The following is a 25056-nucleotide window of genomic DNA, read 5'->3' as shown; positions in this document are numbered from 1 at the left end:
GAAAGTTAAAATATAGCTAATAAACATGTACTACAATAAAAACAACTTGCCAGTACTGATTTTGAATATAGAAGCCAGTAACAATGAGCTGGAGGTGTGTGACCACCCCCCCTACCCCGGGCCTGGGCCCACCAGGTTGGGCAAGGAGCCAATACTGAAGGTTATGAAGCTGGAAAGCAAGCACTGCACCCTTCAAAATAACCACCGGGGCCTTGCCATCCCTGTAAAAAGAGTCATAACTCAGACCAAGCTCAAAACAGAAATTTATGCTCAACGAGCACTGCTTCTCAAATTGGCCCTTATGACAGTTCACAGGCCGTCAACTGTTTGAAGCCGACATAGAGGCTAGGCCATTTAACTGTTCAAGTAAACTTTCGCCTTTTCTCCTCTAAGTGGGCTCACAGGAAACACAAAGTAAGAGTGAAAGACTAATAAAGACAATAATCATTGGCATTTACTGGTATTTGCTGGGCCTCATGCTGTGTACTTTTATATTAATGCTAACTTCCCCAACTGTGGAATTCAAATTCCCATCTGTTGGACTCTGAAACACTGCCTTTTCCTTATGCAGGCATTTCCTGAGCAACTCTCTCTAAGTGATACACTAGATGCAGGAGATTAACAAGAACATAATATAAAAATTGAATATTAAAATCTGGCCCCTGTCCTTAAAAAGGTTGCTGTTGGTAAATATTCTTTTTGGACAAGCCCAGCTAGTAAGTGCAGACTGATTGGGACTATTTCCCCCCCTTCCCTCGATGGTGAGCTGTTCTTCACTAGAATGGGAGCTTCAGAAAAGCAGGGACTTGAATTCCCGCCTGTATTCTCATCACAGGGTCTGGCCTCATGAATGTCTATAGGATGTGAGATAAACAAAAACCAGAGCCCAAACCCATCAGGCCTGTTTCTGTGGCTCTGAGAAGCTCCTGGCTGCTCTTTTGCCTTAAACCTAAAATGTATCCGACGGAACTATTTCCTTACTCCTTAGAAGTATCAGCAGGATGCAGTCCCTTACATGGAAAGGCTATGTAGCCTGTTGTTAAAAAGCATGGACTCCAGGACTAGACTGCCTGGGAGAGAAACCTGGATCACCCACTCATCAGCTTTGTAATCTGGAGCAAGTTACTTAACCTTTTTTAAAAAAATTTTTATTGGAGTATAGTTGATTTACAATGTTGTGTTAGTTTCAGGTGTACACAGCAAAGTGAATCAGTTATACATACACATATATCCACTCTTTTTTAGATTCTCTTTCCATCTAGGTCATTACAGTGTATTGAGTATTGAGTTCCCTGTGCTATACAGTACGTGCAAGTTACTCAACCTTGCCGGGCCTCAGTTTCTTCATCTGTAAAAGGGGGATGACTGATTTAATATATCCTATAAAGTACTTAGAACAGTGCCTGGCACACAGCAAGTGCTATGTAAGCAACAGCTACTAATAAAAACAGTAATGACCACTACCACCATAGTGGGGACAAATCTTTTTAATGCTCAACTATCTCCCTGCTCCCCTTTATTCTAATAAGCAATATCATAAATAGGAAATGAACACTACGACAGAGGTGGTACTGAGTTGAGGTTAAGAATCACGCAGTTTGAATGCTGGTTCTACCACTTACTGGTTGTGTGACCCCAGGCAAGGTACTTAACCTCCCTGAGCCTGGGAAGTGGGGAAACTAACGCTTACCTCCGAGGCATCAGGAGGATCAAGGGAAGTAATACCTGTGCATGCTCAGCACATGCCTGGCACTGTTAGTGTGAGATAAATGGTAAGTGCTGTCATGCAGGATTTTCCTTAATGAATTTATCTTTCAAAGGCAGCACGAAGGATTCATGTGATTCTAAGTCACAAGAATGTAAGGTTATCCATTTAGGAAATTCTTCTGTTCAAGAGATCTATTTTCAACAATTTCTAATCACATCAGCAAAGATGCCCAATAACAAGGGATTAGTGCTTACGTGGTTTAGAACAGAGTTAGTTTGATAAGCGGGAAAAGATCTTTTGCAATTTTCTCAGAAAGAGAGGTCTGGGGGGGGGGGGTGGGAAACAGGAAAAGAAGAATGAGGGCTTCATGCTGATGCCCTCTTTAGTTTGCTCCGGTCAAGATCACAGTTTCCAAAGGCCAGAAGAGTATCACGGTGACTGGAAGGCCTGCCACCTGTTCCAGGGCGACACAGTTTGCATAAGGACAGGTCACACAACCATAAGGCACACCTGTTTGAGACACACTAGTCTGCACAACATCACCTCCCATCCACAAACTGTCATTTCGCACCCTTCCTCTCAGTCCTCATTCAGGCAACACCGACCTAGTGAGCACTTTCTATGGGCCAAGCAGGGTTCGAGGCCCTGGGGGGCTAGAACAGGAGCACAAAGACCCCAGGCACTTGTGGAGGGGAATTGGGGATGGAGAGACAGGAAATAAACATGTAAACAAATACACCATTTCACCAAACCATATGTGCCTTGAAGAATGTGAAGAGGGTGATTAGACAGAGAATGACTGGGGGCGAGGGGAGTCTTGGAAGGGTTCTCCAAGAAGGTGCCATGTTGATTGAGTCCTGCATGACAAGGTGAAACCTGGTGAGACAAGAGAAGGGCCCTCCACACAGAACTTGGGCAGACCTGAGGTCAGCAGGCCCCTCAGGACAGTGCCTGGTGCCCACGTATGTTCTGGATGGGCTGTGCCATGTCCCAGGCATCAGGACCCCCTTCATGTCACATCCAGTTACCCCACATAGAAGAGGCTGACTTGATTGGGTCTATTAAAAGGGAAGGGAAGGAGGGACTTCCCTCGTGGCACAGTGGTTAAGAATCCGCCTGCCAATGCAGGGGACACAGGTTCGAGCCCTGGTCCGGGAAGATCCCACATGCCGCAGAGCAACTAAGCCCATGCACCACAACTACTGAGCCTGCGCTCTACAGCCCACAAGCCACAACTACTGAAGCCCATGTGCTCTAGGGCCCATGTGCTGCAGCTACTGAAACCTGTGCACCTAGAGCCTGTACTCCACAACAAGAGAAGCCACCGCGATGAGAAGCCCACGCACTGCAACGAAGAGTAGCCCCCACTCGCCGCAACTAGAGAAAGCCCACGCACAGCAACAAAGACCCAACACAGCCAAAAAAAAGAAAAAAAAAAAGTGAAGGGAAGGAGATTTAAAAGAGGCTTAAGAAACCTTTGAGACAACTGTAATATATGGGACCTGATTTAGATGCCAAATTGAGCAAACTGTAATTAAAAAGGAAAATAACAAAGAAAGAAGTTAGCTGGGGAAACTGAACTGCTATGAAGGAATACTGTTAAAGTTTTAGGTGTGATGATGGTACTGTGCTATGTTTATGTTATGGACTGAATTGTGTCCTCCCCAAATTCATATGTAGAAGTCCTAAGCCCCAGTACCTCAGAATATGACTGTATTTGGAGACAGGGCTTCTGGAGAGGTAATTAAGTTAAAATGGGGTCATTAGGGTGGGCCCTAACCCAATATAATTGGTGTCCTTATAAGAAAAGGAGATTAGGACACAGACATGGACACACAGAGAGACAGCCATCTATAAACCAAGGAGAGAAGCCTTTGCAAACCTGTCAACAGTTTGAACTGAGACTTCTAGACTCCAGAACTGTGAGAAAATACATTTCTTTAATTTAAGCCACCCAGACTATGGTATTTTGCTTTGGTAGCCCTAGCAAACTAAAACAGTTTACAGAGAGTCCATGTACCTTAGCATCACACACTGAAACAGTTACAGATGAGACGATAGGCTGTCTGGGACTTGCTCCAAAACAATCTTGGAAGGGGGATGCAGGAAAGGCGTGGTTTATGGATGAAATAAGATTGGCCAGAAGCTGAGTGCTTGTTGAGGTTGAGTGATGGGTACAGAGGGGTTTATTCTGAGTTTATTTTACTATTCTCTCTACTTTTCTATACTTTGAACATTTCTATAATAAAAAGGTAAAAGAGAAAAACTGAAGAGGAAACAAAGAATGTGTTAAGACCTACATCTGTGGCTCTCAGCCCGGGGCGGGGGGAACCTTACACTCCTGGGGGCTGGCCCCCGGCCTTGGTATCTTTCAGAAGTTCCCCAGGGGAATTCTAATGTTGATAACCACTGAACTAGAAGTTCTTTATGGGAGAAATAAAGGAAGACTTGAAGGGAAGTTCCACATTCCTGGATGAGAAAACACTATAACAACGAACTTTTCCAAGTTAATTTATACAATGAAATTCCTATTCAAATATTGTGATACAGTGTGCTAGAGTTCACCAAAATCTACTTTCTCTCTCTGGGAACAATACACCTCCCCCACCTGACTGAAGTTAGACTTGACCATGCTTTTCCAAGTTAATTTATACAATAAAATTCCTATTAAAAAATTGTGATACAGTGTGCTAGAGTTCACCAAAATCTACTTTCTCTCTCTGGGAACAACACACCTCCCCCACCCGACTGAAGTTAGACTTGACCATGTAATATGCTTTGGCCAATAAATTGTGACCTCTACGGGTAATGCTCCAGATGGGGGCTGCTCCATGAGTCTGGGTGCTTGAGTGAGGATGGTGATGGGACATAGGACCCCCCCGGCCAAGCCAGGATGGATTTGTCACGTGAGGAAGACATAAATCTTTGTTTTTAAACCAGTGCGATTTGGGGGTTGTTTCCACAGCATAATCGAGTCCATCTTGACTGGTACAGAAACTCAACACAGAGCGTGACAAAATAATTCTAAAGTTCAACTGAAAAAATAAACACGCAGAGAGATAAAAGCACACGCTGAAGAAGCAATGGGTCAGGGTGAATCCTATCAGATATTCGGCCATATCACAAAGCAACAGTAATTAAAAATGAATGATATTAGGTGTAGAAATAAAAGTCGACAAATATATTTATACTGAAGTATAGAAAGTCCATAAATAGGCAACTAGTCAATACAGGGCTAAGTGTGATGAAGATTTTTCAGTTCTAGCTTGCTAACAGTTGAGCTGCCTCACTTTACCAGTGAAAAGTAACAAACATAGGCTTTGCTCTAATGTATCAGGCCACCTTTGTTGAAGGATTGCTCCTTATTCACCAGTCCAGGGGAACATTTATTAAAAACCCATTCTTTTATTTTTTTTATTTTTATTTTTTAAAATTGCAGTATAGTTGATATATGATATTATATAAATTACAAATGTACGATATAGTGATTCACAACTTTTAAAGGTTATACTCCACTTATATTTATAAAATATTTGAAAATCCTCCATGTTGTACAATATATCCTTGTAGTTTTTTTTTTTTTTTTTTTTGGTCGTGCTGCACGGCCTGTGGGATCTTAGTTCCCCAACCAGGGATTGAACCCTCGTCCTTGGACTCCTGGACCACCAGGGAATTCCCCTTTATAGCTTATTTTATACCTAAGGTATAAAATAAGAGGTTTCTACCTCTTAATCCCCTATATTGCCCCTCCCCCATTCCCTCTCCCCACTGGTAACCACTAGTTTGTTCTCTATGTCTGTGAATCTGCTTCTTTTGTTGTTATATTCACTAGTTTGTTGTATTTTTTAGATTCCACATATAAGTGATATCATACATTACTTGTCTTTCTCTGTCTGACTTATTTCACTTAGCATAGTGCCCTCCAAAGTCCACCTGTGTTGTTGTAAACGGCAAAATTTCATTCTTTAAAAACCCATTCTTTTAAACTAAAGTCACATCAATTGCACTTAAGGAAGCACTAATGCCTTCTCTAAGCTACCAAAGACGTTTTTGTTTGGATTTCAAGTGCCTTAAGTTCTGGATTTTTGACCTCAGGTCACATTTCTTTGACCTTACTAACCAATGGTTAAACAATGCACTTCAACAGTTAAAAGATGTACTGATAAACAAAAGAACTAAATAGCACAGCTAGAAAAATCATCCATATCTTTAGGTACATGTCTTTCTGGAAAACTACTAAAATATAATAAACTATAGGAATTTATTTCTAAAATTCTGATGAAACAAACAGTGACAACAACAAAAAAGGAAAGTTAAATTACTATGAAAGATGTGGATGCTGAGCTCACCCTAGATGGACTCACTTCACCCCGCGGATTTTCCTTTCTCAAATTCTGCTCGCCAGCCCAGATGTGCCGCTCTCTTAAAAGGCAGCTGTAGGGCTGTTTACCCCACAGCCCCCATCTCTCTATTTTTGAGCTCCAACCCCTCCTCACCTTGAGGACCCGGTTCAAATGCTTTTTCTGGGAGGACCCTTCCTTCCACGCGTGACTCCTTGCCTACGGAGACAGGCTGGATTCTCCACCCTGCTGCTGCGCGCCCACCAGACGCTCTCAACTGGTGCACTCATCGTACTGTATTGTAATTATTATTGATATTCCCATCTTTCCCTGCAGAACACGTCTTATTTATCTGGGCCACACAGAGCACTGCTAATCTCTCACTAGCATTAATGGATCTTCAAGTATTTGAATAAGTCGAACATTTCATAAGTGGATACTATATGTTAGGCACTCAATTACCTGCTAAGTCCTTAGTAACCCATATTTAATTGAAAACTGTAACCCCCACTTTGCAGTTGAAGAACCTGAAACTGAGGTTAAGCAAATTCAAGGTAACACAGCTGGCCAGTGGCAGGGCTGGGGTAGCCTCTCTGACCACGTCCCACACTGAGCCGACCCGTCTCTGCTCCTTTAGCCACCAGACTCCTTGACTTGTGTGCAAGTGCCCCCCAGTCTAGTCTCCTGTCTCTACAGCTCAGCACTCTGAGGGGCGGGGGCCTGGGCTGCACAGGCCTAGCTCCTTTCCTAGCATTCTGGAGGCCGGGGCGGCAAGATTCAGGCTCTTATCTTGGCTCTTCCACTTACGGGCTCTCTCCCTGCCCGAGTTACCTAAACTCTCTGTGCTTCAGTCTCTCCATCCCAATTTCACTCACCGCCTCAAGGGCTGCTGTGGAGATGGAAGACATCACGTCCATGGGAAATGGCGGTACTGTGCTGGGCACACGTTAAGTGTTCTCGCTGGCATTTCTTGTCTTATTGGCACTTCATGCTGTTAGGTAGCACTCCCGTCCCAGGCCCTGCGGCCGAGCCACACTTCCCCATCCTCTACTTGTGCACCCGAATTTGTATATCCAAGTACAGGACCTTATAATTGTTCTCCATTGTTTTCATTTTTGTTAGAAACTGCCTGTTTCTGCCTTTTGATCCAAAGCTGCCTCTCACTTACTCACTACTCCCCATGTGCCTGCGTTATGTGTAAATCTGGAGTTTCACCTGTACCTTCAAGCTACTGACCAAACTGTTGAACAGAAGGGAGGCTGTAAAATGGGTGTCTTTAGGGGGGAGTGCACACGGAGGAGCAGTGGGATGGGGAGCCCCCAGCCTGGCACAGAGCAGGTGCCCCCGCTCACGCTTCCTTACCTGCCCTCACGTGCCACCAAGGGTGGAAAAAACTGGAGCAATATTACTGGAGGGCAATCTGACAATATGTACAGATGTGCATAAAAAATGCTGACTCTGAAATTCTACTCCTGGAAATATACGCCCAAGAAGACATTAAAGAGAAGAAAAAACTTCTATGCAAAAATATTTATAGCACCATTATTTAAAATGCTGAAAAACTTTAAATAACCTAAATGGCTACAAAGAGGAATGGTTAAATAAACTATAACAGGGTAATCACAGTAATGTGGCTCTTTAAAAAGATTAAATACAATGACTATGCATCTTTATGTTAGTGAATATAAAGTTATTTCAATTAAGTTACCATAGATATATGCACTATGACTGCATCTAAATAAAAACTATGTGCACATAGATAAAAGAATGGGAGGATGAAGAAAGAGAAAATTAGTTATGGTGAGATTATAGATGTAATTTTCACTTGTTTCCCATGAAAACACCTTATAATTGATGTGGTTATGAACACCACAAATGTTGGTACATATACAGACACATATTTTAAGTGCTTATTATTTATGTGTGTTCAGTTAATCTGAAGGGAGAGTTAAATAAGATTTAAGAACGAGCGGTCCAGAACACAGAGCCTTACCTAACAAAGGACTTCGATGAAACGCAAGAAGCATTTGTCTAAATATGAGATCCAATTCCCGTCCTCAAGCAGCCTGGAACCCACTGAGTTGTTAATGTGCCAGACTCCCTTCCCACTAACATCCACATGCCTCATCACAACGCTGGCTTGCCAGTCACAAGAGTCCTGAGGAATGAGCATCAGGAGGGCATAGTGGTGAAGGGCATTAACTTACCAGCAGGGGGCGCTGTGCAAGACCTTCCCCTGTGAGCTTTAGTTTCTGCCTCTGAGATGGGCTTGAGATAGGGGTTGTTCCAATGCCCAGCTGAGAGGCTGATGTGGGGCATGGCTTCTCAAATGCCCAGTACACGTGGGCTGCTGTTACAATTGTGTGCCCCACCAGCTCTTGCAGATGGGCACAAATTCTAAACTTAGAAAAGTAAGGCAGAAGCAGAAGTAGCAGCACACTTGGAGTGGGAACAGAAATAAGGGGTTCTCTACTTGGCTGTACCCCAAGCTTACCGTAGGTGAACATGCGTGGCGAGGTCAGTTCAATGTTGGGCAAGGCGCCCAGGTGGTTCAGCACGGCACACCGATAGCCATTTTTCTGGGCGTAGTCAACGAAGGTGCGGATGTACTGCTTCTCGCTGTGATTCGCAATTCCAGGGCAGATGACCATGGTAACATCATCTATATGGTGGAGGAGGAGATTCCAAGATAGCCAATAAATAGTGACATGATAAATGGTCACAACTACACTTCATTGGCTTAGCCAACAGTAGGAGAGAATTTAACATACATCTTGTCACTCATTTCTCTGGGAAAGAATATCTTTCCCTTCTAGCTGGAACTCTCTATATCAGTGTTTCTCAAATTATTTGTGGTGAAGGGTCAGTTTTTAAAAGTTCCAATCCATTATGGACAGATGCTTTTGAAAAATGAAATACAATCAAAATTAATTACTAGAAAAATGAAATGAAAAATTCAAATCTCAATATTTTAATTATTAGATTCAACAGATATAAAATTACTCTGTCAAATTCTTATACAAGTTTCCAAGCATTACTCTTAATTTCTATATGAAATTCTATATGAATGAATGAATGGAAAAATAAAAAGCAGTGTTTGCATAGACCTCTTTGATCCAGCAATTTTACTTTCAGGTATTTATCTTACAGATACACTGTACATACACAAAACAATATATCTACAGTATAGATTGTAATAGCAAAAGACTGAATATAACATAAATGTCCAGAAATAGGGGTCTGCTTAAATAAATTTTTGCATATCCAAATGATGAAATATTATGTAGCCCTTAAAAATAATGAGACATCTTTACATACACTGATATGGCAAGCTCTCTAATATGTATTAAGTGGAAAAAGCAAGGTGCAGAAAAGGGTTATGATATGCTACTATTTGTTGGGGGGGAAAAGACATCTATGTTTATAAACGCATCCACTAGCTCTGGAATCATACACAAGAATCCTAACAGTGGGTACCACTGTTAGGGTGGGAGAGAGACTTACACTTTTACTGTATATCCTTTAGTACCTTTTGAATATTCTATAATGAGCATGAACTACCCACTTAAAAATATGAATATGTGTTTTTCTTTAAAGAAAAGTTGTGTTTGGGTTATTAAATCTAATCATAAATTTTCCTTCCAAAAGTTAAGATAAAAACAATTTTAAAATTCTTACGCAATATGTATAAAGAACCTTAAAATTTTTTATAAACCTTGACCTTGTAATTCCAATTCTTGGAATCTTGCCTTAAATTTTATGAGTAAGGATGCTTATCAAAGGATTATTTGAGAGCAACAAAATTATAAGCAAGCTAAATGCCCAAAAGCAGAACGATTAAATTATGGTATGACCACATTGGAGACTATTAAGCAGTTGTTAGACTTTTGTTATTGAAGACTTTTAGACTTTTAACGATATGGGGAAATATTTATATTATAATTTATAATATAATGTGTAGTAATTTAAATTTCAGGAAAACTTTGCATAGAACTGAAGGTAAATGGAACAAAACGTTAACAGTGGTATGCTGGGTGTGGGATTACAGATGATTCTTTTCTTTTTTTCTAAATGTTTCTACATTATCTACATTTTCTATGAGTGAGTATTTATTCCTTTTGTTGTCAGGAAGAAATCATTAAAAAGGAAAAACGGCTGCTTTTCTTAGAGCGTTTCTTGGAAGCATTTCTGCCTTCCAGAACCACCTTCATCAATCCTTTCTGGGCACAGGGGTGATAGAAAGACACAGACAATCACAAAAAAGAATCAGTTTTGTCCTTTTCAACTTTCCACCTCAGTCCTAGAAGAGCAGGTTAAATTAAATTGCTTAAATTTTGTGCTTTAATAGTAGAAGTCAGAGCATTAGAAGCAAGGTTAACTTTTTTTAAATGGTAGAGAAATAAATATTTGAAAGATCAGCTACAAGGCTTAGAAACACAATGTGAACTCCTAATCTATTCATTTATTCATTCCTTCTGTGACTGTTTATTCGACTCTGGGGATTCCTACATTCTAGCAGACAGATGATAAACAACTACGCAAATAAGCTCAGAGAGTGGCAGGTACCATGAAGAACCAGAGCAGGAAGGTGTGATGGATTTCCTGGGAAGGAAACACTAGTTAGAGGAGTCAGGGACCACCCCTCTGAGGTGACATCGGGGCTGAGAGCTAAGTGACAAAGAGGCAGTCATGTGAAGGTCTGGGACAAGCATTCCAGACAGAGGGAACATAAGCTAAGTTGTCACTAGTTACTCAGAGGTCCTAAGTGCTTTAAATAACTGAGAGCTATATTACATTTACTGAAATTTACCCCTAAATATTGACTGAGCTCCTATAAAAAACTAGGTGCCTTTGAATACTACAGAACTCAAAAGACATGTCCTCTTCCAGTAGGAACAGCATTCAAAGGATGCAGCCATCTAACTCCACTTCCTCAGAAGTCCTCATTGTGAAGCTTTTTATGAATGTTTATTGTGCAGTCTGCACAGAGCAATGAGAGTTTTATCACCAGTAGAAACCGTGGTTGTTTCTGAGCTTTAGGTGTCCCAGACCTCTGGAAACCTAACAGAGGGTATATGAGAGCCTTTGTTATCTGCTGTTGTCCAACAAACAAGACCAGCTACACTGCATCTCTAAGCTTCAGTTTCCTCATCAGTAAAGTAGGGATAATAAGGCACCGACTTCTCGGGGTTGTTGTGAGGATTAAATGAGATAACAGCATACATAAAGCACTTAGAAGAGTCCAGCTTCTGTTGCTGTCATCAAACCAGAGGCCTGGTCCTGGGCTCCAAGTTCTTATACCAAGCTTTTCTATTTCACAAGAGGACTAAAAAACTGTATTCAACAATGCTTTCTGAAGAGCCCTACAGGGTGCCCAGCAAGCACACGCTGGAGCCAGTCCTTGCAGGTTGCTCCTAAGTGATGCACCTCAGCAGACTTCCTACAGGCCCCTGGATGCGATGGTAAGTATCAATGGCTCTAGCATTTATATCGAGGCTCCCTCACGAACTAGTGCCCCTTCCCTGAGTGATGGCCCAATCATATGACCTAAACTAGCTTACCTCCCACACAGTGCTCAGCCAAGGGCTCGAAGAGGTCAAAGGTCGAAGTGGCTCCGTCAGACATGGTGATGAACTTCCGGTGCCCATACGGGTGTGGTGACCTCACCCTTCCCATCTTCCCATACAAGGCTGTTTGGATGTGTCCACTTTTCCCCCAGATCAAAGGTGGAATATATCTAAGAAAGAAGGAGAGGAGAGGTCAATTTTCCCACACTCCTTGAATAATGCTCTAAAAAAAACTTTGGAGCAAGAGCTTTTCAACCTCTTTTTTTTTTTCCTGACAAATTCTGTACACTAAGCACAAATATGAGATTTTTTAAACCTTATATCCATGCCATGATTTATCTCCTTTCCCCATTTATGCATCAGATTAGCTTTAGAAATCAACCAGGACATGCTTTTATAGACAGATTTCAAATTTAAGGTGTTAATTAATTCAACACGGGTTATTTCCATAATGTAGAATAGAAAGAAAGCAACTAATACATTTTGAACACATGCTACTTGACAGGGTTAGCCTCATTATCAAATGAGCTAATGTATATAAAATAGCTAGCACGGCACCTATGCACACTAAATGCTCACTTCTTTGCCTTCCCCCAGTAAGGCAGCCACAGCTGCAGGGGTTACCCCATGAACCAAACCTGCTGCCTTGTTAAACTGGGAAGGGCTGCAAAGCCTCCCAAGAGTCTGTTGAGTGCCTTGTGCATGTATGTGTGTGTGCGTGTGTGTGTGTGTTGGGGGGCACATTGTATGCTCTGGAGAATGTGCTAGAAGGGCAGAGCAATGTAAATATTTGTTGGATTAATGAAGAATAAAGTCTTGTTAGCATAAGCAAGGCATGATACCACCCTAACAACTGTCCTTCGTGAAAACACAGTGACTCTGGTCCTTGGTAGGAAGTGCAAAAATCACAAACTAGTTAATCACTGGGAAAACAAGGTGTTCCAAGTTACAATTAAGAGATGATTATAGTTCACAACCACAGGGCAAGATGATCCCATTTACTGAAACTGCTATTGGTTTCTCTTCTTCAGCTTTGAGCCCAAGCTTGATGCATGAGCAGGATTTGTGTTCTGTATTAAACTAGAGACCTATAATATAAAATGGTAATGACATCAATCCTTTGCCTCTGTAGTGTATCACAGTGGTGAACATTTTATTAAGAATTTACCTTAACCTGCTTGCCGATTCGTGCCTATCATTTCTATCAGACCAGATGATCCCAGACCCTCTTCTTAAATTAAACCAGATTTACTCTCTGTTTTTGGCAATTCATTAAATCTACACAAATTTAAGAGAAGGGAAATCATCACCTTAAGCAAGCCAGTTCCCAGATAAGCTTCCTCTCTGGGGGCAGGGAGGAGAAGGAAGAGTATTTTTAAGACCTAAAGACATGAAACCACTTGCCAGCATCAACCACAGGTGCAAATCTCAGCGCAGAGCCCACGGCCTTTAGAAAGCGGGCAAAGGCATTTTTAAGAGATAAGTGGATTATGGCAGTAACAAAAAGCAAGCTTATAAAATCATGTCAATTGGACAGCTGAATACTATACAAGATTTAGATAACCGAATTTATAAAGGGTTTCAGACTACTAAGTTGGATAATAAACTGTGCACAGGGGGAGGGGAGTGGTCCAAGAAACCAAACTTCCGATTGTTCCTGGAGGAGAAGTTCGGAGAAAATTTTGTTTACAATATAAATTAAAAACAGAAATGTGCTGAGGTTAAAAATGTCAGAAGAATGGGTTAAATTTCATCTACTTAGCCTCTGATCTCATTTAGAATATAATATAATCATAGAAAAGATGACAAAAGCATAAAATTTCCTTTTGGCTAGTCAGATTTCCTGTATAATCGTGACACAGGTGATCATCCTGACGCCATGCTCCAGATTCAAGGTCCTGTCACCGCCTCTGAATCTTGGCAATTGCCCCCCAAGTGGCCTCTCAGCCTCTAGTCTTGTTCCCATCGACTCTGGCATCCCCCCACCAGTGGAGGGATAACTAACACACAAATCTGGCCACGGCCCTCCATTGCTTGAGTCCTAGTAGCTCGGCTTAGGAGGTGCCACCTTGGTGCCTGCTTACCTCTTTTGCCTAAGTTCCAAAAAACCTGAACCACCGTCCACTCAAGAGTCACTTCCAATCAGGTTTTTGGGGAGCTCCCTGCCTCTGTGTCCCCAGGCAAAGCACCCTGCACACCCCAGCACCCATGAGGCTTGATTAAAATACACCCTTTTCAAGCACACTCCTCCCTGCCACCTGCAGGGCCTGGGCTCATTCTCCTTTGTGTCTATCCTCAGGACACTCGAAACACACGAAGCACGTAGGGAGGACTTGAGGATGAACAGAATACAGACCCACTTAGTAAATCTGAAAAGACAAAGATATGCTTAAAAAATCGTAAGCGTCAGGATGATGCGAACTTGACTGTGGCATGATTGGTGTTTGGCTGTTGTTCTCTTTCCAGGCTACACAGCACCATTCTCAGACTGGGCTGGGATGAAATTCTCAAGCTGTTCCTGTGTGTGTGCATGCGAGCGTGCATGGTGTGTGAACAAGTGACTCTGCCTGGGACTTTCTCAGTTCAGTGTAAGGTCAGTTGTGCACAGTGGAAGTTTCACTGTCTATAATTTTATGACAATACCACCTACTGATAAAACACTTTTTAATTAGCATCACGGTAACCCAACACCAGGGCTTACAAAATTGAGTTTTTGCATAGCATTTACTGTGGTGGAGCTTTATTGTGTTTTTGTTTGTTCGTTTGTCTTCATAACCGATCCACAGATCATAGGAAAAACATTAAGAAAGTAAAAACCAGAATAGGTGCCTAGTCACGTGGTTCAGTTCAGGGAAGAAATCTGGACCAAAACAACAGAATATTTTGAAATTTATATAAATATGGAAACATTTAATTTTTAAAATTTATTTATTTTTGGCTGCCTTGGGTCTTCGTTGCTGTGTGCGGGCTTTCTCTGGTTGCGGCGAGTGTGGGCTGCTCTTCGTTGCGGTACGGGGGCTTCTCACTGCAGTGGCGTCTCTTGTTGCGGAGCACGGGCTCTAGGCGTGCAGGCTTCAGTAGCTGTAGCACGTGGGCTCAGTAGTTGTGGCTCACGGGCTCTAGAGCGCAGGCTCAGTAGTTGTGGCGCATGAGCTTAGTTGCTCTGCGGCATGTGGGATCTTCCCAGACCAAGGCTCGAACCTGTGTCCCCTGCATTGGCAGGCGGATTCTTAACCACTGCGCCACCAGGGAAGTCCCTGGAAACATTTAAGAGATGTTGCTGAAATGGTACATGGAGGAATATGTTTTACTCTAACTACCTATGGGGTAGTTTGTCTGAAAATATAGCTGCCAAATAATTCCACCTATTCCTGCCCCCACAAGCCATTCTTCCCATCAGGAGCTAGATTCCTCCCCCCGCCCCCCGTGAATCTAGGCTGGCCTGTGACTTGTCTGGTCTGGTAGGACGTGGTGGGAGGCCTGCTGTGCAGATCTGGGCCTGGCCCTTCAGAAGCCTAGCAGCTTCTGCTTGTATAATACCTCCTCGGAAGTCTGGTGCTATGCTATAAAGAAGCCAGGCCTTGACTACCCAGTGATGAGGGAAATATGGAGGGGGGCTAGAGGATGAGAAATAAAACCAAGAACTGTGTGCATTTTAAATTTTATAGCACCACCGAACTGCCTCCCAAAAGAGAGGGACCAATTTACATTCCCACCAATTGTGTATGAAAGTACCTATCTTCCTCACCCTCATCAATAATTGGTGTTTTGGCTACTTTGATAGGCAAAAAATGGGTATTACATTTCAATTTGTGTTTCTTAAGGTTGATCCAATATATGGCAAAAAAAAATTTCTTACTTGAATTCGCATTTCCTTGATTCATGTGTTTATTAGCAATTTGTACTTCTTTTCTGTGAATTGTCTGTTCATATCCTTTGTCCATTTTTCTATTATAGTTTTCTTTTTCCTTTTTTATTTTTATCACTCCTACATTAAGTCATTATATATTATATTTTGCAAGGGTTTTCTCCAGTCTATTGTATATTTTAATTTTATTTTTCATCTTATATAGCTTTTTATATTTTGTGGTTAAATTTGTTAATTTTTTCTGTTAAAACCTTTGTGTTTTGCATTTTGCTTTAAAAGGAGCTATTCCAACACCCAATTATAAATATACTCACCAATATTTCCTTCTATTATTTCTATAGTTTTAAAAAATGTATTACCCTGAAGTCCACTTATTTTTGAAAATGATGCGAAGATCTAATTCATTTTTTCCTGACAGTTAGCTAATTGTCCTTACACCATAAATGGCCCATCCTTTCCTTACTGATTTCAACGGTCATTTTAAATATATACCAAGTTCTCAATTAAATATTTGGATTTGTTTCTGCATTTTCTATTCTGGTTCAGCTATTTCTTTGTCTATTCTTGTGCCAATATGGTACCACTTTAATTAATATAGCTTTATGGAATATTTTGAGAGTTGATAGTGCAGGCCTACTTCACTCTACTTTTTCAAAATTTTCTTGGCAGACTTTTGGCATTTTAGTTTCCAGATTAACTATAGGATTAGCTTGTTCTATGAAAAATTAGGGGTTTTTAAATTGGAAACACACCAAACATATACTACTTTGGGAAGAATTGACATCTTTACAGTTTCGACTTGCCCCATTCAAAAACATGGTGTGAGGGGCTTCCCTGGTGGTCCAGTGGTTAAGACTCCACGCTTCCAATGTAGGGTTCGATCCCTGGTTGGGGAACTAAGATCCCACATGCCACTCAGCACGGCCAAAAGATAAAAAAAAAACATGGTGTATCTCTCCATTATTCAGGTATTTATGTCCTATAGTAAAACTTTATGGCTTGCTTCACGTTTCAGTACTCATTTTTTACTACACTAATTTGCATGCATTTCTACATTTAAAAAAGCTATTCTTAGAGTTAGCATCTGGGCATGTTTTACTAACTCCCAGAAAGCAGAAGTGATGTCTTCTACTTCTTTACTTATCTAGATGGTATTTTGTCCAATGTCATGCTGTGGTCAGTGGTTAATGAATCCTGCTACTAAGAAAGAAGCTAGAAGATCACAACAAAATCTAGAGGCCAGCATGTCTTTATCTTCTGAACCTACTTATAATCAACATCTGGCTATGCTAACGGAATTGCCCAAAGGGAAAGACCACAAGGGAAAATCTGGACCTCCCTCCCTCCCACATCCCTCCAGACATGCACACACACACACACACACACACACACACACACACACACACACACACACACACACACACGCATGCTGCCTTTCAGCAGATGGAGTTCACATGAGCAAGGACAGATGGTTGCTGGGCTGTTTATAAGACAGTTGAAAAAAAAGCCGACTAATGCTCATCTTCGCCCTAAATCTGTGGGTGACCAATTCTTCCTTATGGGACTTGGGTCCCTTGGTTGTAGATCAAACCACTTTATAGCTATGGGACCCAGACTTAGCCGTTATTCCCTTTGATCCTCTCCAGTACCTCTCTACCAAATCGGCCCAAGGCCTGGCACACAGTAGGTGTTTAGGATATGTTGTCTGAGGTTGAGCTCCCCGCCGACTCCCGGCAAGTCCTTCCCAGTGAACCAAATGCCCATCAGCCGCTACTCCTTGGCATTTTAAATTTGTATCAAACAGGCTGCTTTGGTTAAAGCAACAAAACCCAACTCCGACTAACTTAGCTCCTCTTATACTACAGGGATGCTGGGGTGCTCAGCAAATGGACGAGAGTCTGGAGAGCCAGGCTTGAAGAGCACAGGATCCAGGAAGGAAACCAGGGCGCTGCTCTAGCGATGTGCTCTTTACACAGTCAGCAGCATCACTGCCCCCCACCCGCCTGGAAAGAGTCAATGTCCCAGGAGTGAGGTGTCTAGAAGCAGGGAATTTCAGAGTGGGTGGGCAGGGCACCTTGATTTACTACCTGCATGCAGTGGGAGAGAGGAACTTCCCCAAAAGGAAATCTGTGTGCCCCTGGAGAGGAAGAATGGATGCTGGGCAGCAGAAAAGTGACAAATGTCCCCTAGAAGGTTTTTAGCTGGACATGTCTTTGGTTCAAGAGGCTTTTTCAGTGCCCCTGACACTCCACAGCCCCCATCAAATCACAGTATTCCCTCTTGTTCTTCCAAAGTCTCCTCTTTCTTTCTGTCCCTGTTCCCTGAAACCTGGTCCCAACTCTTAGTATTTCACATCGTTCTCAAATGTATCTATTGATACTTTAAAGCCTCTTCAGAAAAGCTTCACCTATAACACAACATAGATCAGAAATAGGCAACCTACTTGCTCAAGCGTTTTTGTTTTTTTTTTCTCACACACCCATCTTTCTAAAAGCTAATTTCACCAAAAAAAAAAAAAAAAAGTTTGTGTTATTTTCTTTAAAGGAGACATCTAGGAAAGTAGAGTTTTTATGACTCCTGGTCGATGATCTTTACTGGTCTCAGAGTAAAATAGTACATTTTATGCAGCCCATCATTTTGCCCTCACTATCTTTTTGAGTTAAAATTCACATAACATGGAATTAACCGTCTTAAAGTATACAATTCGGTGGCATTTAGTACATTAACAACATTGTGCAATAATCACCTTTACCTACTTTCAGAACATTTCATCACTCCACAAGGAAACCCTATATGTGTTAAGCAATCACTCCCCATTCTCCCCTTCCCCTAGCCCCGGGGAACCATTCATCTGCTTTCTGTCTCTATGGATTTACATATTCAGGATATTTCATGTAAATGGAATCATACAACATGTGACTTTTTGTCTTGTGATTTTTCACCTACATTACGTTTTCAGGGTTAATTCATGTTGTAGCCTGTGTCAGTACTTCATTCCTTTTTATTTCATTTCATGGATATACCACATTTTGTTTACCCATTCATTTGTTGATGGACACTTGGATTGCTTCCACCTTGTGGCTATTATGAAGAGTGCTGATATGAACGCTTGTGTACCAGTTTTTGATTGAATACCTGTTTCTAATTCTTTTGGGTATATACGAAGGAGCAGTATTTCTGGGTCATCTGGTAATTCCATGCTGAACTTTTTGAGGAACCTCCAAACAGTTTTCCATAGCAGCTGAAACATTTTACATTCCCACCAACAACGTACAAGGGTTCCAATTTCTCCACATCCTTGCCGACACCTGTTATTTTCCATTAGAAAAATTATTACTGCCGTTCTAGTGGGTATGAAGCGGCATCTCTTGTGGGTTGATTTGCATTTCCCTAATAATTAATGACATCGAACAGCCCTACCATTTTGACTCTAGGCTATTTTCTTCCACTCTATCTCTACTTCTATCTCTGTCTGTGATATTGATCACAATTTAAAAGATGAACCAGTTGATAAATAAATGTATACTGGACTTCCCTGCTGGCACAGTGGTTAAGAATCCACCTGCCAATGCAGGGGACATGGGTTCGAGCCCTGGTCCAGGAAGATCCCACAGGCTGCAGAGCAGCTAAACCTGTCCGCCACTACTGAGCCTGCGTGCCACAGCTACCGAAGCCCGCGCGCCTAGAGCCCAAGCTCCGCAACAAGAGAAGCCACCGCAATGAGAAGCTCGTGCACCGCAACGAATAGTAGCCCCTGCTCGCTGCAACTAGAGAAAGCCCACACGCAGCAACGAAGACCCAAGGCAGCTATAAATAAATTAATTAATTAAAAAAAGTAAATAAATAAAATAAAATAAATGTATACTGTTAGCCACCTGTTCATTTCACAACGGCTACTACTGGTAGAAAGAATCGAATCAGAATAAAATTGGTAACAGTTAAAACGGCATGTGGTATAATCTAGTATTGCCTAAATTTTTACAAAAGAATCCAGTTTTCATAAAAGCATTTAGACTTGCAAAAGTTAACCTAGAGAATTGGTCTTGATGAAAAGGAGAGCCATAAGAGAACTTTCTACGATCAGTAACATACAATACGAACAAAAACTGGTTCCAAGCTTTGTAGCAAAAGTTAAATGGAAAATAAACCTGATGAAGATAAAATTTAACTGTATTATATTAAAAAAATCAACACGGAATCAAATTGGCTCAGTAGAATTTGTTCCTGAAAATAGTCTAAAACTCTTTAATGTTAGCACAACTCTAATGAAGATACTTGTATTTAAAATGTCCTTGGGTTCAACCTCTCCTGAGCCTTCTCCCAATGGGAGGGCAGGTGGTTAGAATTCACCTAGAGGTCCTCCCTCCCAGCCCAATCCAGACAAAAGACTCGGGACCAACAAAGGAGATGATATGAACTGAAAAGGAACCATGTGGAAGAGAAGATCCCAAAGGCAGGGTCCACTCAGGGGCTGTGGAGATCCGTGAGAGTCATCTGAGAAGTCTTGCTTCTCCTCCTTCACAAGGAAGTAATAGGGCTCATGATTTCACAGAGAAAAAGGAAACAGGAGGGAAGGGTTACCATGCTCTAATTATCTGCAAGAATGAGTTGAGATACATGTGAAGACAAAGGCCGCTGGAACCTTACTAGAGCAAAGGAATATCACCTGGACTGAAACCTAGGGCCTCTCCCTTCGTGACTTTGGGCGCATTAAGGATGTTCCCCAAGCCCTTTACCAAAGGAAGTCAGGAGCATCTGAGGTACTAGTCATGGCTCCATCACCATGATTTATTTACCTCCTTTGAACACAGAACATTTTATTTACTTATAGCACTTCACAATTTTTCAAAGTCCTTTCTGTATAGGATTTCATTGCTTTTTAAAAAAATTATTTATTTTTATTTTTTAAATTAATTAAATTTTTAAATTAAAGTATAGCTGATTTACAATGTTGTGTTAGTTTCTGGTGTACAGCAAAGTGATTCAGTTATATACATATATACATACTCTTTTTCAGATTCGTTTCCACTATGGTTTATTATAGGATATTGAAGACAGTTCCCTGTGCTATACAGTAGGACCTTGTTGCTTTCATTTGCCTTTGATAACAAGTTTGTGAAATGGGCAGCTGTTGTCAACCATGGGGACCCTGCGGCCCAGAGAATGAAAGGCTTGGCCATGGTCACTTGTCACTCTGCTAATCAAGGGCAGAGTTAGGACTTCAACTGAGGCCTTGACCACTGTGTCCAGTGCTTGTTTGGATGATAAAATAGGCGTGATGAAGAAAATAGATGCTTTCATTCCAGAGACTCCTATGACTCTATTAGTCATCCTTTAAAAATATTAGTTATCTAGAACCAGTGTAAATGAGGCTTAACGTATTTTAAATAGTCAATGGCCAGCCTCTAGCTTTAAAAATACATCAAATTAGCATACGTGTATTCCAGAGTTGTCAGTTTTTAAGGCTATGGCCGACCAGGGGCTTCTCAGCAACATGGGGAGCCCTGGGAGATTACTCCTGAAACAAATCTGCTTATTGAGTTGGAAGCTGGCAACACACAGGAGAAAGGACAAACACTCAGACCACAACTTGGGCCTCCAGCAAGCACAACACTCACAACAAAGGGGTCATTCGGGAGTGACCCCTTCTCCTGTTTTAACCTTGCTCTCTCCTCCTCAGGGTCATTCTGTTAGTGTAGTGGTGTCACGTCTCACCCATAGCCTGATCCTCAAGTTAAAAGGTCAAGCTATCAACTATAGCCAAATCACACCCCCGAATACCCTTCAGGAAGGAACACACTGTCCGTAAACGGAGCCCAGGTACCTCTTGTCCAGTGCCGGGCAGGTGGCTGGGACTGCATTAACACAGATGGCACTGGTGGCCTGAGGTTAGGGCTGTGTTGTGAAATATAAAACCCCCAAATCTTTGACTTCCCTGGTGACACAGTGGTTAAGAATCCGCCTGCCAATGCTGGGGACAAGGGTTCGATCCCTGGTCAAGGAAGATCCCACATGCCGTGGAGCAACTAAGCCTGTGCATCACAACTACAGAGCCTGTGCTCTAGAGCCCAAGAGCCACAACTACTAAGCCCGTGTGCCACAACTACTGAAGCCCATGTGCTCTAGGGCCTGCGTGCCGCAACTACTGAGCCTGTGTGCTGCAACTGCTGAAGCCCGTGCACCTAGAGCCCGTGCTCCGCAACAAGAGAAGCCACCGCAATGAGAAGCCCGCGCACAGCAACGAAGAGTAGCCCCTGCTCACCGCAACTAGAGAAAGCCCGCGTGCAGCAACGAAGACCCAACGCAGCCAAAAATAAATAAAGTAAAATAAATAAATTTAAAAAAAAAACAAACTCAAATCTTTAAATGAGAGGATGCAGCACAATGCTCCCTCTCGCAGGAGAGGCACACAGGCCCTGGCACTACCAAGCGGGGATGTGAGGCTCCCAGCTCACACACCATGGGGCCTGCACTTGTCTGAGTGGAGAGGCTGGTTGAGGGCCCAGCACAAAGGAAGTGTGTGTGTGTGTGTGTGTGTGTGTGTGTGTGTGTCTTTCTTGGTGTAAAGACCTGAATCTATACAAGTTACGTTACATATGATACAACTCCACTGAAGACTAGAAAGAATATCAGGATAATAATTAAATATTGTAATGTTAAAAAAAGTAGTAATTTAATTTATCCCCGGCCTAAATTCCAGGCACTGGGCAGAAGAAGGAACACCCGGTGCAGAGCCATCTGTCTGCAGGATTCCCCCAGGCATCCACAGCTACCTCCGGGATTCACCTAGAACTCACTCTTGAGGTTTAATAGGTCATCCGGCAAAATGAGCGACCACCTTCTCAAGGGTTGGTGACTTTCGAAAGTCACCGTCTGGGAACTCAGCACTTACCTGGAAGCCCAACCAGCCCATGGCCCTGACTTTGTTCCCAACACAGAGGTTCGCTCCACAGACACAGGTCTGCCCTCGGCTTCCCTCTCCTTCAGCAAAGCCCAAGCCCAAGGGACACTTCAGTGATGGGGCAGAAAGCAGATGGGTCACGTCATCCTGGGAAGCCCTCCCAAGGGAAAAGCTCCCTTTGCATCGGCCCCACAGAGCGCTGCCTCACAGCTGCTCCCGTTTCTCTCCTGAGAACCTCACTTTCAAGAGGCTGATAATGTCTTTCCCTGGGTTTGAGCCGAGACGCCAGCCAGAGGTCAGAGCAGGTGCTGGAACTCTTTAGGAGACAAGGGCTCAGAACGTTTCCTCAGCTTCCCCAGAGAATGCCCTTCTCAGCAGGCCCTCCACTCTGCTCAAAGCACAGCCTCAGGTAAAGAAAAACAAATTTTCCATTTCAGGAAAAATATTTGTCCACTGAGAAGAGATTTACTCAGACCAAGAGATTTGTTTGGAGAGTGACCACATGGACGAGGAATGCCTCTAGAAACACGTGGCTGGCATCTGGGACCAAACCAGAGACATTATCAGGACTGAGCTGGCCTCTGCCTATGTTTTCTTTTGGCTCTTACATGTTGAGTCAATAAAATTCAGAGATTAGCAAGACACAGTGCCTGACCTTGTAGGGTTCACAACCTGGGGGTGGAAGCACATGAGGGAAACACAGACAACTACTGTCACAGAGAGGAGGAGTGGGCAATGGGGGCAGAAAGGCAGGATGGGAGGATGGTATGCGGAGACAATCACGAGGCTGAGAAGCACCAATTTAACTCAGTACATGATGGGGAGTGTTAAGGACTGAATGTTTGTGTCCCCCCAACATCCACATATTGAAGCCCACCCCCCACCCCGCATGTGATGATATTTCGAGGTGGGATCTTTGGGACATAATCAGACTTAGAAGAAGTCATGAGGGTGGAGCCCCTCTGATGGGACTGGTGCCCTTATAAGAAGAGGATGAGAGACCAGAGCTCTCTCTTTCTCTCTCCACCAAGCAAGGACACAGTGAGAAGGTGGCCATCTGCAAAGCCAGGAAGAGGGCCCTCACCAGGAAACAAACCTGCTAGCACCTTGATCTTAGACTTTCCAGCCTCTGGAACTTTGGAAAATTAAGTATCTGTTGTTTAAGCATCCCAGTCTACTGTATTTTGTTAAAGCAGCCTGAGCTGACTAAGATGGGAGACTAAGGTTCTCAGAGTGGGCAAGTTTCTGAGCATCCAACCTCTGAGTCAAGGACTGGGCTGGTCACGTCTCTCAATCTTCACAATATCTCTGAGCGACGATATCGCCCCCCACTTTACAGATGAGAAAAGTAGAGTCTTGACTTGCTTGATATCATAAAGTCAGGATTAGAGGACAGATCTCTGATTTCTGTCCAGAGCTTTTCTTACCACACCGCACTCGAGACTCATCAACTCCCTCAACTACAAGTTAGAACTACAATTAAACATTTTTGTGTCTGCTCTTTTCTGTCTGATCAACTGGCAGAATGTTATATTAAATCATGTTTTTCCAAGTTGATAATTGAATTTGTTGGAACTTCTCTTTGGTGTTCTTCACGTACATTAAACAAAAAACCATTTCTTTGATTTTACATGTTTTTCACAACTGTAACCATCTTCTTTAGGTTAGTGACATTTTTTTCTGCAGGAGATCCATCTGGAGGGTAATTAATTTGAATATTCACATTGATTATTTCAAGATGGGGCCAGAATGTTAACTCATACTGAATAGCTCCCGAAAGATAATGAGACCCAGGAGAGTGATGATAAAGAGGCTAGAGGTACTTCTGGAAAGGCCAGAGATGTCTGGTTTGGGGAAGCATTTTTACCTACTTTAATGAGTGAGAATAAATTAATCAGGACAAGGATCAGTGGGGCAGGGGGGTGGCGGGGGGGGAGCACTCGGAGCAGAGCTTTGTGGCAGCTCCGGAAGTCAGAAAATTGACTTCCGCCTTCGTGTGTGTGTGTGTGTGTGTGTGTGTGTATGTGGACAAGCCTGTGTCCCCACAGAGGAGGTGAGGAAGCAGGGAAGGGGCAGAACTCTTTAGAGTTAGGAGAACAGTTTGTAGATACTTATCCTGGACCCTGAACTGCCAGAGCCTCCCCTTCATAGACCTTGAACCCAGGACTCTTGCTGCTCCTACCATGGATCCTTTTGGTTCCCTTTGTGGCCTCTCTTCCCCTGTCCAGCCTGGCCGGCCTGAAGCCAGCTGGTCTTTTGTGCTCCTACAACACTGGGCCTCACCCTTCTCCACGAGGACACAGTCCCCTGGAAGCCCCTTCTTTGCAGGAGGCCCAGATGTGGAGGAGACCCCGCACCACATGACACCAGTCCTGCTGGGGAGGCAAAGCTGAGGCTGGGAAAGGACTTCATCATTTTAGCTTTGGAAACAAGCACCTTGGGCCTTTTATCTCAAAACGGCAAGTGGCATATTCAGCTTCCCCAACACCCATTAATAGGCTCATCAGAAATATACTTTGGAGGACTTCCCTGGTGGTCCAGTGGTTAAGGACTCGCCTTCCAATGCAGGGGGTATGGGTTCGATCCCTGGTTAGGGAGCTAAGATCCCACATGCCTCGCAGCCAAAAAACCAAAACATAAAACAGAAGCAATACTGTAACAAATTCAATAAA

General features: G+C 42.8%; 1 protein-coding gene across 5 annotated transcripts in view; it reads right to left on the bottom strand.

The window, feature by feature from the left end:
- Window positions 1-25056, bottom strand: part of ABHD2 (abhydrolase domain containing 2, acylglycerol lipase) — a 107544-nt gene that overhangs the window by 34766 nt on the left and 47722 nt on the right. For all 5 annotated transcript variants that reach the window (XM_082450939.1, XM_082450943.1, XM_082450941.1 and 2 more), the window contains 2 exons: window positions 11610-11785; window positions 8543-8710 (listed from right to left, as the gene is read on the bottom strand). In XM_082450939.1, coding sequence (XP_082307065.1) covers window positions 8543-8710; window positions 11610-11785 — 344 coding nt within the window. The remainder of the gene's footprint in view (window positions 1-8542; window positions 8711-11609; window positions 11786-25056) is intronic.

This window comes from Balaenoptera physalus (assembly GCF_965194825.1).
Source record: "Balaenoptera physalus genome assembly, chromosome: 2".
Lineage (NCBI taxonomy): Eukaryota > Metazoa > Chordata > Mammalia > Artiodactyla > Balaenopteridae > Balaenoptera > Balaenoptera physalus.
Note: the sequence above shows the minus strand (reverse complement) of the source record. Positions and strands in the feature narration are given on the sequence as shown.